Here is a 19,111-nt window from a genome sequence, read left to right as displayed (position 1 = left end):
GTTTTTCTTTTTCTTTTTTTGCCTCAGTACTGTTGAGTGTTAAACTGTTTTGGTAGCCCCTTTGACGTCATTTCACAGTGTGGTTTTAGAAAGAGTTCTGTGGGTACTGTTGTTAACGGCTCCTGTTGCAACAGGATTTCTGGCCCACACATCTATCGCATGCCAGGGATTTAGTGCCAATTGCCAATAGTGCGGTAATTCGTTATCAGTCCTTTTCAAATCACCATCTAGCCTATGACTATTGATGGATTACTGTGGCAAAATTCAAATGGAGGCACTTTCTTGTTAACTTGTCTGAACTGAATGTTCTTGCCTTGTAAAATAGTTCATTACTGATTCTGAGTAGTTTAATCAGTGGTAGGGCACTCATTATTTTGGACCAGAATGTACTTGGCATTATTTGCATTGTCTTGGTGCTACGTAAGATTATAATGCAAGCGCCATTGTGGGTAATATTTACCATTTAACTATATGAGTTGGTTCTGCTGGAGCCCACCCACGGTCATCCTGCAGACATCTATTTAAGGATCTAGGGATCCTCACAGTAACCTCACAGTATATATATTCCCTTATGAAATTTGTTGATAATAATCCAACCCAATTCAAAAGTAATAGCAGTGTACATACCTATAACACCAGGAGAAAGGATGATCTTCACTATGCAGGGTTAAATCTGACTTTGGCACAGAAAGGGGTAAATTATGCTGCCACAAAAGTCTTTGGGCACCTACCAAACAGCATCAAAAGCCTGACAGATAGCCAACTAACATTTAAAAATAAATTAAAAGAATTTCTAGATGACAACTCCTTCTACTCATTGGCTGAATTTTTAGATATAAAGTAAGTAAAAAAAAAAAAAAAAAAAAAAAAAAAAAAAAAAAAAAAAAACTTAATCATTAGTGTCATGCAATATTTTGTGTAATGTAATTTCTTGTACAGACATCTTTTATTAACCTGACACGTTCCACATCATTACGAAGTGTCGTATTCATGATCTATGGAACAAGTATTAATCTAATCTAATCTAATCTAATTGTGGCACACAAGGTCACGTAAGACAGTGCTGTAGTGGGCAGATATTGCTATATGTCTGTGATATTATTTCCTGAAAGCCATTGTGCTCATTAGGTTATGTAAGGCTTAAATACAGTGACCAGTCTGGTAATTTTCTGTATTTCGTAATAACATTTTACAAGCATTAAAATTTTGGGAAAGGTTTAAATCTTATATTTGCAGATTGTTTGATATTAGATAACTTGTTGATGAGTCATGTTAAATCAGCTGATATACATTTAAATTGAACAAGTTATGTATCAATATGTTGTTACTAGTAACTTGCATGAATTTTCTAGCGTAATAAATTAAATTTTATATTCTATCCTCAATTCATTGCTCAGCCTTCCACTCCAGCAGCCCCTGTATCCTGCTACCAACCATATCAATCTTCATCTGCGTCTTCTTCCATTTCCATAATATTGCCCTCAAATACATTGCCCTCGTATAGACCCTCTATACACCACTTCCATCTTTCTGCTTTTCCATCTTTGCTTGGGACTGGTTTTCCATCTTTTGATATTCATACAGGTGGTTCTCTTTTCTCCAAAGGTCTCTTTAATTTTCCTGTAGGCAGTATCCAACTTACCACTAGTGATATATGACTCTACCTACTTATAGTTTTCCTCTAGCTATTCTTGCTTAGCCATTTTGCACTTCCTGTCGATCTCACTTTTGAGATGTTTGTATTCCTTTTCATCTGCATCATTTACTGCGTTTTTATATTTTCTCTTTTCAGCAATTAAATTCAGTGTCTCTTCTGTTAACCAAGGATTTCTACTGGCCCTTGTCTTTTTACCTACTTGAACCTACTGCTGCCTTCACTATTGCATCTCCCAGAGTTACCCATTCTTCTTCTACTGTATTTCTTTCCCCTGTATGTGTCAATCGTTCCCTAATGCTCTCTCTGAAACTCTCTACAACCTCTGGTTCTTTCAATTTATCCAGGTCCCATCTCCTTATACTCCTATTTTTTTTGCAGTTTCTTCAGTAGTCAGAATCCACATCTGCCCCTGGAAATGTCTTACAATTTAAAACCTGGCTCCTAAATCTCTATCTTACCATTATACAATCAATCTGAAATCTTCCAGTGTCTCCAGTCCTCTTCTACATATATAAACTTCTTTCACAATTATTAAACCAAGTTAAGTTATGCTCTGCAGAAAATTCTACCAGGTGGCTTCTTCTTTCATTCCTTACCCCCAGTCAGTATTCACCTATTATTTTTCCTTCTCTTCTTTTCCCTGCTATTGAATTCCAGTCACCCATGACTATTAAATTTTCATCTCCATTAACTATCTGAATAATTTCTTTTATCACGTCATACATTTCTTCAATCTCTTAATCATCTGCAGAGCTAGTTGTCATATAAACTTGTACTACTGTGGTAGATGTGGGCTTCATGTGTATCTTAGCTACAATAATGTGTTCCTTATGCTGTTTGTAGTAGCTTATCTGTGCTCCTATTTTTTATTCATTATTAAACATACTCCTACATTACCCCTATTTTATTTTGTATATATAACCCCATATTCACCTGACCAGAAGTCTTGTTCCTCCTGCCATCGAACTTCACTAACTCCCACCACATCTAACTTTAACCTGTCCATTTCCCTTTTCAAATTTTCTAACCTACCTGCCTGATTAAGGGATCTGACATTCTACTCTCTGATCCATAGAATGCCAGTTTCTTTCTCCTGATGATGACATCCTCCTGGATATCCGAATGGAGGACTATTTTACCTCTGGAATATTTTACCCAAGAGGATGCTATCATCATATAAGTAGAGACTAAAGCTGCATGCCCTCGAGAAAAATTACACCTGTAGTTTCCCCTTGCTTTCAGCTGTTCACAGTACCAGCACAGCAAGGCCATTTTGGTTAATGTTGCAAGGCCACATTTGTCACCCATCCAGACTGTTGGCTCTGCAACTACTTAAAAGGCTGCAGCCCCCCTTCAAGAACCACACATTTGTCTGGCCTCTCAACAGACACCCCTTCATTGTGGTTGCACCTATGGTACGACTATCTGTGTCGCTGACACACACAAGCCTCCCCACCAACGGTAAGGTCAGTGGTTCATGGGGGGAAATATAATGTAACAGCACAAAAACATATATTGAGATTTATTATCCTAGAGTTGGAATCATGTTGGACAAACTAGGCAAGTCATTAGAAAGACAAAAAATCCAATGGCACTGTTTTATACTGTAAGAGAGTAGAACAGATTAAATATTTAGGTACCAAAGTAAGTCCACTGTGTCTGTTAGTTTCCTATGTTTCTTTGTCTCTTTGTGACAAACAAAACCCTGATACATGTTGCAACAAATGTTTTCTTAATTTTGCAGCTTGTGGTTGTGACAATAAGTGTCAAGAAAGTCCTTATGCAATATGTGTGCAGTCCTACTACCTGACACAATTATGCCATTATTTATTGGCAGATCTGGAGCAACACTCAATATCTGGGTATTAACAGGATAGATATATTAAAAACAAAGATTCCAAGACTTACCAAGCGGGAAAGCGCCGGCAGACAGGCACATGAACAAAACACACAAACACACACACAGAATTACGAGCTTTCGCAACTGGCAGTTGCTTCATCAGGAAAGAGGGAAGGAGAGGGAAAAATGAAAGGATGTGGGTTTTAAGGGAGAGGGTAAGGAGTCATTCCAATCCCGGGAGCGGAAAGACTTCCCTTAGGGGAAAAAAAGGACAGGTGTACACTCGCACACACACACACATATCCATCCGCACATACACAGACACAAGCAGACATATTTAAAGGCAAAGAGTTAAGGGCAGAGATGTCAGTCGAGGCGGAAGTACAGAGGCAAAGAAGTTGTTGAAAGACAGGTGAGGTATGAGTGGCGGCAACTTGAAATTAGCGGAGGTTGAGGCCTGGCGGATATCGAGAAGAGAGGATATACTGAAGGGCGAGTTCCCATCTCCGGAGTTCGGATAGGTTGGTGTTGGTGGGAAGTATCCAGATAACTCGGACGGTGTAACACTGTGCCAAGATGTGCTGGCCGTGCATCAAGGCATGTTTAGCCACAGGGTGATCCTCATTACCAACAAACACTGTCTGCCTGTGTCCATTCATGTGAATGGACAGTTTGTTGCTGGTCATTCCCACATAGAAAGCATCACAGTGCAGGCAGGTCAGTTGGTAAATCACGTGGGTGCTTTCACATGTGGCTCTCCCTTTGATCGTGTACACCTTCCGGGTTACAGGACTGGAGTAGGTGGTGGTGGGAGGGTGCATAGGACAGGTTTTACACCGGGGGCGGTTGCAAGGGTAGGAGCCAGAGGGTAGGGGAGGTGGTTTGGGGATTTCATAGGGATGAACCAAGAGGTTACGAAGGTTAGGTGGACGGCGGAAAGACGCTCTTGGTGGAGTGGGGAGGATTTCATGAAGGATGGATCTCATTTCGGGGCAGGATTTTAGGAAGTCGTATCCCTGCTGGAGAGCCACATTCAACGTCTGATCCAGTCCCGGGAAGTATTCTGTTACAAGTGGGGCACTTTTGGGGTTCTTCTGTGAGAGGTTCTGGGTTTGAGGGGATGAGGAAGTGGCTCTGGTTATCTGCTTCTGTACCAGGTTGGGAGGGTAGTTTCGGGATGCGAAAGCTGTTTTCAGGTTGTTGGTGTAATGGTCGAGGGATTCAGGACTGGAGCAGATTCGTTTGCCACGAAGGCCTAGGCTGTAGGGAAGGGACCGTTTGATATGGAATGGGTGGCAGCTGTCATAATGGAGGTACTGTTGCTTGTTGGTGGGTTTGATGTGGACGGATGTGTGCAGCTGGCCATTGGACAGATGGAGGTCAACATCTAGGAAAGTGGCATGGGATTTGGAGTAGGACCAGGTGAATCTGATGGAACCAAAGGAGTTGAGGTTGGAGAGGAAATTCTGGAGTTGTTCTTCACTGTGAGTCCAGATCATGAAGATGTCATCAATAAATCTGTACCAAACTTTGGGTTGGCAGGCTTGGGTAACCAAAAAGGCTTCCTCTAAGCGACCCATAAATAGGTTGGCATACGAGGGGGCCATCCTGGTACCCATGGCTGTTCCCTTTAATTGTTGGTATGTCTGGCCTTCAAAAGTGAAGAAGTTGTGGGTCAGGATGAAGCTGGCTAAGGTGACGAGGAAAGAGGTTTTAGGTAGGGTGGCAGGTGATCGGCGTGAAAGGAAGTGCTCCATTGCAGCGAGGCCCTCCAGTCCTGTAACCCGGAAGGTGTACACGATCAAAGGGAGAGCCACATGTGAAAGCACCCACGTGATTTACCAACTGACCTGCCTGCACTGTGATGCTTTCTATGTGGGAATGACCAGCAACAAACTGTCCATTCGCATGAATGGACACAGGCAGACAGTGTTTGTTGGTAATGAGGATCACCCTGTGGCTAAACATGCCTTGATGCACGGCCAGCACATCTTGGCACAGTGTTACACCGTCCGAGTTATCTGGATACTTCCCACCAACACCAACCTATCCGAACTCCGGAGATGGGAACTCGCCCTTCAGTATATCCTCTCTTCTCGATATCCGCCAGGCCTCAACCTCCGCTAATTTCAAGTTGCCGCCACTCATACCTCACCTGTCTTTCAACAACTTCTTTGCCTCTGTACTTCCGCCTCGACTGACATCTCTGCCCTTAACTCTTTGCCTTTAAATATGTCTGCTTGTGTCTGTGTATGTGCGGATGGATATGTGTGTGTGTGTGCGAGTGTACACCTGTCCTTTTTTTCCCCTAAGGGAAGTCTTTCCGCTCCCGGGATTGGAATGACTCCTTACCCTCTCCCTTAAAACCCACATCCTTTCATTTTCCCTCTCCTTCCCTCTTTCCTGATGAAGCAACTGCCAGTTGCGAAAGCTCGTAATTCTGTGTGTGTGTTTGTGTGTTTTGTTCATGTGCCTGTCTGCCGGCGCTTTCCCGCTTGGTAAGTCTTGGAATCTTTGTTTTTAATATATTTTTCCCATGTGGAAGTTTCTTTCTGTTTTATTAACAGGATAGCTTAGACATGCATCACCAGCCTCATCCTGACCCAGTAGATCAGACTAAAAATGTCACCACATTTATACTACTATTAATTTTGTATCAATCTTATTACATTCAACTATGTTACAAATTAAGACCACCAAACAAGAAACATAAATCACTAGCAGCCTCCACTTAACTCCCAACTGACACACTGCAATGTCATTAGACATCTCAGCAAAGAAAAATTCTCAGGACCAATGTTAAAAACAAAAACTTTCTAACAGTCACAGAAAATTAAACACTTCAGTTTTCACAAAAACAATATAGTTCATTCTATTTTTATGCTTCAGACAACTAGTTATTTATGCAATAATGCTACCTGACTAATAACACTAGTTTTTTTAAGTCTTCCCACAACGTATTCTGAACCAAAATCAGCCCTCTCTATCAGAAGCTGCCTCTGCAGAGTCTCATACCTCTTTGCCTTCAGAAGTTGTAAACTGCTGATGAAACACCATGTGTGAACACAGAAACTTCTTGCGATCTTTCCAGACTCAAAACATTACTTTTTTACTAGATCTGCATCATTTACCAGTCACAACTGGACAGACTGAGTCAAGATAATATACATACATATGAGTTATTTATGATGCTTCATAAAGAAAAATATTCACAATACATATATGAAAGATGAAACAGCATTATTTTGTACATTCACTTAGGTCACTATTGAAGAATTCTCCAATGGAGTACAATGTGTACTCTTCCATGTCAAGTGCAAATTTTCATTTTGAACTGCCCTGGTGGCAAGGATTGCACTTCTCGGGGCAATGAGCTGAACATTTTTAAAGAAACCATTGGAAAACTATCTTTTGTTCCAGAAAGTTGATAGTTTGGTATAGCAATGTTCTTCTTGTTGCGGGTGTCACAATTTTGTATGTACTGCCTCATGCTGAAAACCCTTTGGTTTTCTTTTACACTGATGAGGCATAAAACTATATATTATCTGAAGACTCTGATTATTCCTAACCAGGTGAATATAGGCTTGCACTGCTCCAGTCTTCTGCTTGATGCAGTGATTCTGTAGTATTAATACATCCTTGCAACAATGCACAGGAGAGCTTGGACCACACATACACTGTGTGCTCATTCATTTATAGTTTGCTGTTAATCATGAATCTCCACAGCTGACAGCCTCCATGTTATCTTGGTATCCAACAATGTTAAGGTTGCATAACAGATATTGTGTTTTTTCTTCATTCATTTTCATTTTATTGTCTATGAACCATTCTTTGATGTTTTCAAAGAGCATATTTGTTGCTTGCAAAACTTGTGCAGCAGTTTTACCTTTTGCAAAAAGAGTGGTATCACCAGCAAACTGTAACATTTGGTTGCTACAACCCAGAGCATTTACATAAATAGGGAACAGCATAGGTCCTATGATGGACCTCTGGGTTACGCCATGCTCCAGTTTTGTTCTTAGGAGGTTGCACTGTGAACTGATACTACCTGCTTTTGGTTTGCAAGATAGGATTGAAGAGTAGCCAGCACAATACCTCCAGTGCCATAGCACTTTAATTTACTGAGCAATATTTTGTGGTAGATGCAGTGAAATGCCTTGCTGAGGTCATAGAGTGTGTCAGTGCCACACTTTCCTGTCTTCAAACCCTTGCCTTACTTTCCTGCCTCCTGCTGCTTTAACCATCAACTTTCCTTGCAAAAACTATGCTGTTTGTCCTAAAAGAGTTTATTGTCTTCAGAATAATTTTGTAGCTGAAATTTCATTACAGACTCCATAACTTAGGCTAGAGTAAGGATTTTGGCATTAGTCTGAAATTGGGCACTTTGCATGGGTCACCTTTTTTGTAGACCAGTACTGTCCACACCAGTTTCAGGAATTCTGGGAAGACATCAAAGAATAAACATTTATTGTTAGTATGACTAGTTGGTGAACAATCTCTGGAATTATCTTCTTCAGATTGTGTGATACATGTCATACACATCTGCACTCTCTGAATATTTATGTGTATTCAGTTTTTTTTACAATGTCCTTGGGGTGCATTTTTTTAAATAGTGCAACAGTTTATATTTACAGTATTTCTTACTATCCTTTTGAAGTACTGATTGAAGGCATCAGGACTACAGGGATTTAAGTCAGAGTAGGCTTCTTCCTGTGCTCATTTACCAGATTCCAAGCTGCTTTACATGGTTTATGAGCCTCTTTAATAAATTTGTCATTGTGTTTCTTCTTTGCATCCTCCACTCCCTTTTTCATATGATCACTGAAAATTAATGACTTTTAATCTATCTAGCTCAGGTGTACACCATATCTTCCCTTTAATAGTTTTTTCCCTTCCTGTGATTTGCCTGCAGGATGCTTCTTGAGAATTATTGGGAACATGTCATCAAATTTTGTTTTCAAGGTCTGGAACAGATATTCAGATGAGTCACTGACTCCCATTTCTGCAATTTTCTACTGTCAGTTCACATCGGACAGTGCTGCTTTAAGGTCATTTTTTTCTCTTTTCTTTGATAACCCTTCTATTGAATTTGTAGCTTGAATGCCATGTGCTTGGTTGCAATTTACTCTTACTCGTCATGCCGATTTCCATTACTAACATAATGTGGTCTGCAATCGTTGGTTCATCTACTCTGGTATTGTAACCCCAAATATTGAGGTTAGTTATAACTGTGTCTAGACAGACACTGCTTTGCTACAAACAGCCCTTAGCTGTTTATTAAGCTCATGAAGACTTTCTCTCTGCTACTCGCATCACCTATATGTGTGTCAAAGTCACCACACAATCCAGTTTTATTCTTAATGCGTGCAATGTAAGATACACAGTTCTCCATCTGTGCAATAAAGTTTTCAAAGTTACCATGTGGTGAATGGTACAAAGAGATAACAATGCTTGTCCAATCATCATAGGTCTAAAATTTCTATCCTAGAGATCGATACACTACCAAAAGTAATTTGTGTGTTTTGTGTCTCTCTGGATGCTATGACCTACCGTATATCCTTGACTCCTCAGTATGTGTGTGTGTGTGTGTGTGTGTGTGTGTGTGTGTGTGTGTGTGTGTGTGAGAGAGAGAGAGAGAGAGAGAGAGAGAGAGAGAGAGAGATACTGAAAAAAAATACATACATAATTTAAACTAAAACTGCTTGATATTGATTACTTTTGGGAAGATAGAGTAAAAAAGGCAAAGAAGGCGAGGGTGTTACAGAGAAAAAGGAAGTGAGGAAAATAAAGAGAAGATAGAAGGGAAATCGAAGTTGAGTAAACAATACAAGGACTCTTCTACATAGTTTTGGCAGACTAAAGAAGGAAGCAATGGATGCAGGGGAAGAATGATATGAAATCAAAGCAACAGAAAAAGCATTTAAAAACTCATTGTAATTTACTACTCTTATATTTAGACAGGGGGAAAATGAAAGAGAAATGTAATTGAAATGAAACTTATTTCAATTATGAAGGTAATTTAAATGAAAACTAACACATATTTTACTATCTCAGGTTTGATATTTCTCCATTGCCTAGAGTTCCTCCCTGACTCTCACTGATAGGAAATTGAGTAAAAGAACAAGTAAGGAAAATAAAATGTTTCCAGGTCTCTAATGTCTTGTCTAGAATCCCTCATTATTTCAAACTTCAATCATGTATCTTGGCATCAAATCTAAGAGATGATGATTATAACTGACAGTACAGGTAACTCCTCCCAGGCCCAAGGATACAGTTTCAAATGGCATCAGCTGAAGCTGCTTTATCACATGAGCTGGTTTTTGACAATGTTTGTGTAATCTGAACTGGCATAGTCTCCTCTGGATTTATATGAGCAGCCCATGGCAGCCAGCACATGATATTGATACTCATATTGGACAGGTGTTGCCATGGAGAATGATTTTCCTGTAACATTAATTCTCCTTCAGCATAGAGCATTTGTACTGACAATAACACATTCTCAGCACTTGAACATATTCTTCAATATGTGAATGTGCTGCATACTACCAAGAATTTCCTCAATTCTATGAAATACTCCAACTCCTGTAGCAGATACTCAACACTGACAAGAAATGACAGCCACCCACTTCTTCCTGCTGTCATAATATATTCCTCAAGAAGTCTAGTTCTTTGTAGCCTGTAAACAACTGCTGAACTGTCATTGCTCATGAAAACTCTTTCTCATACTAAAAATTACATTGTCTTATACCACATTCAGATAGAGCTGCACAAATGCCATTCAATATAAAACACTTTTCTCATTGAGTTCCTGTTTCATGACAGCTCTTCGAGTCTACAGTCCAGCTTCTCAAAGCCTACAGTGATCTGTGTCACCTGAACCGGAAAAGATGGTCTCTAACTCCACCTGTTTTGCACTTAGAAACAGAAACTGTTGGCTGTTACATACAAGCTCTCTGTCCTCCTGGTATGTGACCAGTCTCTACCTGTCTGAGTCTGCAGCTCCATTGGTAGTGCCTCTTTTACATTATTCCTCCAACATCTCTTTGCACATCGTACCTCACGCTACCATCTCTAATAGAAAATCTGCCTTCTTCAATAAGAGTGACGAATCTATCCTCAAACTGAACATTCCCTGCAAGCCATTGCAACTGACTACCTGTGATGTGTATGTCTGCTCGTTGCTCTTATACTCATGCCTGGAAAGGAAGTAAACCTCTTTCTGTCAAGAGGAGCACCAGTAGTGACAGAGCAAAAAGGAAGACATATTTAAATCACCGTGCCACTTAGTTTAACTACTTGTTAAGATCTTAGCCTGAATTTGCATAAACAGTTGATGGCTGTACTGTAAAATTGATAAATGCCAGCAGTTAGGAAAAGGGATCAGCAACTATAACAGGAATGTCTCCAATACCAATTTCTTTTAAAGGTAGATACCAAATAAACACCACTGTTGACCACTGTTGCAGATGGAACTAAGGCAGTAACATGGAGGTCATGGGTTCACATTTGGTCCATGAGAAGGTGATTTTCATGTAGTGTTTGTGTAATGTGTTTCTGAACTTAGGTTATTATATGTATTATAATAAAAGAAAGTGAATGGCTGTTTCACTAACTGTCAGATATCAATATCAAGGATATGAACCATTCTAACACATGTGTATTCAACATCAAATTTTAAGCAAAATTAAAACATAATCCTGTGTGCTGGAAACAGCATATGTAACGTACTTCAAGCTGTCTGAATACCACACATTTATTGATTCCACAGCTCAGGTCTACGGGTAGACTCATCGCATAGTGAGGTTACAACCAACACACGGAGTAATGCTTAATACACAGTTCCCAATACAGGCACAACATCCATTCCTTTAGTCATTCTTAATGTCAACTTGCATAGCTTTTAAGAATAAATGCCGGCTGGGGTGGCACTACAGTCTGGAAACGCGCGACTGCTACGGTCGCAGGTTTGTATCCTGCCTTGGGCATGGATGTGTGTGATGTCCTTAGGTTAGTTAGGTTTAAGTAGTTCTAAGTTCTAGGGGACTGATGACCTCAGAAGTTAAGTCCCATAGTGCTCAGACCCATTTGAACCATTTTTTGAGAATAAATATTACTGTCACTTAATTGCTGTTGCAGGAAACTTAAAAACACAAAAATCTGGCAGAGACATGCCAACACATGCATGGCAAGCCACTTTACCTGTGTACTGCAGATGTTTGCTGAATCAAGTGCAGCTGCATGCAGGTTCACATTGGACTGTAGAAGATAATTGTTTCAAACACCTATGACATTATAAGCATCACAGTGGAATGACAAAGATAATTGTTTCAAACAGCTTTGTCATTATAAGCATCACAATGGAGAAAAATTGATACAGTATACTATGCCTGATATATGTAATAAATCTTTTGCAAGACCTCAGTTATAGCCATCCATCTGCAATCAGCACTATGGGCATACTATGGTTAATTGGAGGTCGCTGATTTGAGATGAAGTAATAAGGTCAATGACATCCAGCAGTGCATTTATTGGTTTGTCTATGCTTATAATCCATTATTAATTTGTTTTTAAATAATCACAGGTTCACAACAAGATATAAAGTGTTCAAGAATTTGTGTCCGATGTCTACATTTTGTATGACAAAACAGGATTAATATTACAAACCTCTCAATAAATTGGAGACTTTATGCCATAAAAGGATTGGTAGAACAAGGACTGACATCACACTAGATTCTGTGTAAACATTTTAGTGAAATAACAGTTCAGCACATGTGATGGACACGATCAGGAGGCATATAATAGTGTATTTTCATGCAACATTTTGTTTAACTACACCAGCAACTGGGAAGACAGTGAATCACAATTTTTACTGGTTTCACCATTTTCCTCTTTTGCTATTTACTGAAGAAGAAATGTTTGAGTTATACCATACTCAGTTTGCAGTAGGTCCAACTTAATTCATCACTGGCATGCTCAACTGATAATTTGGGTAAATAATATCCTAAATTTTGCCGTCATTTGAGGGCTCACAGCACAGAAACAAACTTCTGAGAAAAATAGTTGTTTGTGGAAATCAAATTTATAGACAAACCACCTGTCATAGAGGTTTGAATTGTTTTTAACCAAGTCTCAACATCCTACACTTCCTACAAAAAAAAATAATATACCCACTTTACGTGATGAAGTATTAATTGATATCTTTAGTGTCTTTTGACATTTTAAAATTTGTAATTAATTTGAAACTAGAATCACAACATAAAGATCCACTATTAAATGCACCCCCTACACACACACACACACACACACACACACACACACACACACACACACACACACACACCGATTCCAACACCTCATGGTCTTCATTATCATCATTTCCATTAAGCACATGTGTGGGCTTGAGGTTCAGATAAAACTGCCACTACACTTCCAAATATAAACTATTACCACTACAAACACAATGTAGACACTAAATTATGTTGTCAATCCTAGATAACAACTGAGCAATGCAGAGCACTGAAATTGTGCTTTGTGCTTCGGGCTTTGGAATCAAATACCCGAGAAACTGATGAAACAGCTTTTTGTGAATGATCATATATACATTGTGGGGCAACAGATATAGATAAAACTTGTTCACCCCAAGATCAACAGATGTCAGGAGCATGCATTCACACCACAATCTCAAAATCAATAAGTGTACTTAGGCCCTTATGGTTCTCTGAGCCTCACTGTATTTCAATTAAATTCATATGTTGAAACGATAAGAGCATGGAGATTTGGACTATACATTTTCATATTACCATTCCTCAACCCAAAAGATTTCACTGCATCAAATAGATGTGAAAGTCATCTACTTGAACAAAAGAAGCGATACACTCATAGCAGGTAATTTTCTGGCACTAATTTTCATTCCAAAACATGCAAAACACGCAAAAGATAAAGATACATGATTTTTAAAAATTTACGTACTGTGGGACTTTCACTATTAGTTATCACCATTAAACAGTTATACCAGAGCAGTAGATAGTGAACCCTTGTAAATGCACCCTTAAAAGTTCTATAGCCTCTGTGACTCATATATTTCAGCATCCAGATGCTGTTGCTGTAGCTCAACCATTCAGACAAGTCTCTAATCTGTCTCATTGTCAGCAGAAATTCTGGACTGCCCTTTGCCAGCCATTCAAATAAGCAATCCTTAAAACACAGGGAACGGGCAGTTATGGAGCAAGCATCAGATATCTTGCATTTTTTGTATCGATGACACACTTCCTCTTTCTGCAATATTGCAAAATGGTCCAATTTTTCTGCTGTATTCTTTACAATGGCCTAATTGTTTTGCTGTTAAGTGAGTGTCACTAATTTTAATGCTAGTTACAGATAACTGCAATATGTAATCAAATTCTGGTACAATCAAATAACAGTTATTGTGTGTCAACATAGACTTACTTTACGTAAAATGCAGTCCAAAAATTATGCCATCTTGTTTTTGTCATTACCATATTCAGTCATCATTTCATAAATCACCCACCATCACTTCATCACAATGACATATCCCATTTAATATGTACAAGCACTGTGTGATCATGATCTAATGGATAGCTACTGAGAAGCAATGTGAATTTAAAGTATGGCATGTATGGAAATTGGGGTAAAATGTTAATTGATCAATGTATTTTCAGGGATGGAGCAGTGTAGCATTCATAGAAAGAAGTCACAATAACAAAAAATGTCCATTGATCAATGTCTTTTCAGTGGTGGAGAAATGTATCATTCATAGATACAGTCACAATACTTGGTTCAAATGGTTCTGAGCACTATGGGACTTAACTTTGGAAGTCATCAGCCCCCTAGAACTTAGAACTACTTAAACCTAACTAACCTAAGGACATCACACATATCCACGCCTGAGGCAGGATTTGAACCTGCGACCATAGCGGTCGTGCGGTTCCAGACTGTAGCACCTAGAATCATTTGGCCACCATGGCCGTCCAGTCACAACAGTTGTTTGACCTCACACACAGCTGTGCAACTGTAAAATCAGCACTGGTAAGCAAGAACAGTGAAATCATGGAAGGACATGAGAGTACTGAAAAAAATTGTTTACTTCAAAATACCACTCTGTATGCTACATAAATATAAGCAATATGAACTTGATATCTGGACAATGCAAAATCCAGTCAGAGTCTTGGAGCAAGGTTTGGCCACTGAGTTGTCACAAAGTCACCACAAAATTCTCATCTGGCACTTGTACAGAGATTCATTAGATATAAGTGAAACTTAGCCAAATTGGTGTAAAAAGGGCAAAAATTCAAAAGGGAGGCATTACCACTTTCTATAGTCTGACTAAAATTACTTGATAGTTGACATCTGTCACTTTCTGATACAGTGTTGCACAACCACTGTTGGGTACCAATCAGTTATAGGTGACAAACAAACACAGTGGATACTTCACAAATGCTGTTAATGTGTAAAGCAGAGCAACATTGCACATGGCCACTGCAAGATATGATGGATGGAAATGGCAGATGCTCTGTTGACAGCTGACTTTTAAGTGACCAATGATGAACTGCTGTACACACCATGTTTTGTAGCCCTGAATTTAAACTCATGTCCTAACCTAACCACATGATGTCGTGCAATTTATCCAAGAAAACAGCAATTAATGATTTGCTGCAGAATAAAAATTATGATGGCTTTGTTCACTGTAGTTAAAGCTAACCACTATGAGCAAAGTGAAGACAGAAAATTTTCAGTTTCAGAACTAAAAGAAAACTGTAATGTCTCATAGTCAGTGGATAATTGAAACTATCCTCACACTAGCCACATGATCTGTTGTGTAACCAACTAGGATTAGTCCTGGTTGGCATTGGCTGAAGATTATAGGTGACAACTAGATCCCAAATGAATAAAAAATGATAGGAAGAAAAATAAGAGCAAAAAAGAATGTTAATTTGATTTTGAAAATGATACAGCAAAGTACTCTAACTAAAAAGTAACATTTACATAAATTAATTGAATAAAAATAACAATCAAAGTCTTTTGATTAAGATTCAGAAAAATAATTTCTCTGTGTTTGATGAGATTTGAACCTACGACCCTCTACACATAAAGTTAATACACAAAAAACTGTGCCACAGCACTACACTGAGAAAGGTTGTTATATTTATGATTCAGCCTTCAAAAATTCAGCTTCCACCATTTCATGTGAAGCTTATTTAAGTAGGCTAATCCCTGTGATTATACGAGGGTTGTTCTGAAAGTAATGCCTCCTATTTTTATTCATGAAACTACAGGAAATACATAAAGTACAACAGCACAGCTAAATAGAGCAATATTTCAGCTACAGGCTGTCATTTTTCTACATAGTCACCACCATTCATTACATTTTTGCCAATGGCGAAACAGAGTCTGCATGTCACACTTGTAAAAATTGGAACCAGCTGAGGCTAACCATTTCCTTATAGCTTTGATAACAACATCTGAGTTTTGAAAATGTTTGACACATAGTCCATCTTTCTGAGGCCCAAAGAGATGGAAGTTTGAAGGTGCTAAATCGGGACAGGACGGTGGATGTGGTAAGATAGTCCAGCCGAATTTTGCAATGAATTGTGTGGTCGCAAAACTGGTGTGGGGCCTGGCATTAACATGTTTCTGGTGAAAGCTGGTCTTTTTCTCTGGCCTTACCTGGAAATTCAGGCTTTCAGCTTAGTCAGTGTTGTCTTGTAGCATGCTGAATTGACAGTTTCTCCAGACTCCAGGACATCCAAAAGACCCACACCCTGGCTATCCCAGAAGTCTGTGCACATCACTTTGCCTGCAGACGGTTGCGTCTTGAATTTCTTCTTCGATGGATAATTCATAGGTCACCACTGAACGGACTGTCTTTCAGATTCCAGCTTGTAGGGCAACATCACGTCTCACCTCTGGTGACAATACTATTCAGAAAATTGTCACCTTCAGCTTAGTATTAGTCCAGCAGGTCCTGACAAATTTGCACTCGGTGAGTTTTTTGTTCTTGTGTAAGCATCTGCAGGACCCATCTCGCACAGACTATCTGATAACAAAGATGTTCCAACATTGTTTCCAAGACATTACACTGACATTCAGTTTTGCACACAATTCTATGGTCATTATCCACCAATCAGCATGGATGAGTTGGTCAAGATAGCCTTCATTGCTAGGGATGACAGCTGTGCAGGTCAACCAGGCCATGGCTTACCATGCACACCCTATTCACCACCTGGAAAATACCATACTCATCGCCTCACATTGCTCACATCTACTGTATCGTCTCCATACACCTTTAGCAAGTGTTGATGAATTTCAATCACTGCAATTTCTTCAGCAGTGAGGAATTCAGCCACGCATCACTGTCTTATACACACATATGTATCAGACTCCATTTTGGAACACTCCTCTGCTGGGACCACCTACTGCAGAAAAATGGAACAACCTCCAAAAGAAAGAGGAAGGATCAAGCATTAGCACTACACCAACAACATCTGGCATGGACATCTAAAGTCATCACAAAAAATAGGAGGCATACTTTCACAATGACCCTCGTAAGAACTGTATATGTGATGTTGAATCGCATCTTGTACTGAAGGATTCAGTAGCGTTTGATTAGCTCAGTATATGAAAAACGTGTATTTTGTTAGCACTGATGTGTATGTGTGTGTGTGTGTGTGTGTGTGTGTGTGTGTGTGTGTGTGTGTGTGTGTGATATGTAGTGAAATACATAAAAGGGAAGGGCCAGACCTGTGACTCAAGATCAAAGCACATCAAAAGAGAGAGGCAGACAGGGATCAGCAAGTGAACTAATTAATTGTTGTGGCGGCTTGGTAATGTCAAATGGTTTGGGTGCGACATTGAGCACTCTGATTGGATGAAACCAGCTCCAACACATGAAGTGTCAACAATAAAGTAATTTTAATTAGATTATAGTGAGTCTGACAGGCCTAGAAGGATGATTTTGTCACCACAAAAATTATAGTTAATTGGGATCAGGCATAGAAACTAAGTCAATAGCTAGCAAATGTGCTTTACATTTTACCTCTCATTTTCCACTACCAATTCCATATTAAATAAATGAGGTTTTTTGTTCATTTATTTCAGTGTTTACCATCACAAAACCACAAACAAATTTTTCAATGAAGCAAATCCCTCACAACTACATTTTCATTGGTTGCACACAACACTTCCAGAGCACCTTTCTCCTCACTGACTTGAAATGTAATATGCATTAGAACAAACATTTTTAAATGATTGTTTTGTAAATGAAACACATTTTTCAGTCCTCTGATGATAATTTGTTTGTTATTTACTTATCATACAGCTAAATTGTGTCCTTATTTGACCTCAAAATTAATCATTGAGGTTCCTCTTCTACACTTAATTCCAGTTATTCTGTTGGTATATTAAAATTTTACATAAACACAGTAACAACTTTTCACTTTCATGCTAATTATTGAAAATTTTCTGTATATGATTCTATTCACTACTCTACATTTATCATTAGCATATGTCATTTAAAATTGTTTCTAAATCTGAGCCACCACCTCCCATTAGATAATTTGAAAAACATTATGTAGCCAGTTTTCCTGGCCCAGTAAATCATTTACTGTCACTCTGAATTTATTGCAAAGTGAAGAGATAAACTGCCAAAAAAAATCAATCAGAAGAAAATGATGAGGATAAAGTGAGATGTTTCCCTTACCATGAAGTAGGACTGACAAAGTCTATAATAGTGAAAAACATAAAATATCAGCCCTTCGGAACAAATAGTTGCAACCGTCTGATAAGCCAAGCTTAACTGATGTGACAGTCCCAATAATTAGCTTAACTCTTTGTTTTCTAATGTTTGTAGTTTCAGATGATGACAGGAATCATGAAGCCTTCAGTTATTACTGAGTATCGAGAAATGCTACAAACCAATGGTGGATTATCCAGAGGTTCAACAGCTTGAAGAAAGGATTGATAATTGAATCCCATGTCATCACTAAAGTACTGTAGTAAGCAAGTTTGCTGATCTCCAGGAACATCCAGTCCAGCCACTTGCAAGGCTTGTCGAAATTGTTCTGGACTAACATGACCACATCTGCGTCTGTAATAACAGCAGAAGAGAGTATTTAACATACAGATTGCAAATTTAAGGAAACTTGTAAGAAAATAAGTGAACTATCTCATTAGAGTAGTGGTTCCCAAGCCTGGAATTAATTTTTCTGAGGCTAAAAAACAAAAAGTTTTCAATTAAGATTTAGTAATGCCTCTTAAGTAGTCCTTAAAAATTAATATGTCTTATACCATTTCACGAGAAACCAATACACTGCAGATCATTACAACTGCAACACCATGAAGACAGCATCCAACAGACATAAAAAAACAGCAAAAAGCATAGTAATTGCTTGAATATGCAAATGATTACCATTTCATTGCAACTTGCAAAAAATGTAGGAGTAACACGTCCACATTCCACGTGAGAGTAAAGATTGGGTACATGACTTATAAAATCACACTTTTTTATATATGAAATTGAGCTAGTAAGAGAAATTTTACCAACATGTTTGGGAAGCCAACAGCGGCTAAACGTAGAACTCTCATGACTGTGGTTTCTT

The 19,111-nt window shown here is 38.8% G+C and overlaps 1 protein-coding gene across 4 annotated transcripts in view; it reads right to left on the bottom strand.

The window, feature by feature from the left end:
• Positions 1-19,111, bottom strand: part of LOC126354919 (uncharacterized) — a 514,129-nt gene that overhangs the window by 103,044 nt on the left and 391,974 nt on the right. For all 4 annotated transcript variants that reach the window (XM_050005014.1, XM_050005024.1, XM_050005027.1 and 1 more), the window contains one exon: positions 18,429-18,600. In XM_050005014.1, coding sequence (XP_049860971.1) covers positions 18,429-18,600 — 172 coding nt within the window. The remainder of the gene's footprint in view (positions 1-18,428; positions 18,601-19,111) is intronic.

The sequence above is a fragment of the Schistocerca gregaria genome, chromosome 1, assembly GCF_023897955.1.
Source record: "Schistocerca gregaria isolate iqSchGreg1 chromosome 1, iqSchGreg1.2, whole genome shotgun sequence".
Taxonomy (NCBI): domain Eukaryota; kingdom Metazoa; phylum Arthropoda; class Insecta; order Orthoptera; family Acrididae; genus Schistocerca; species Schistocerca gregaria.
The sequence above is the reverse complement of the archived record's forward strand: the minus strand, read 5'-3'. Positions and strand labels throughout refer to the sequence as shown.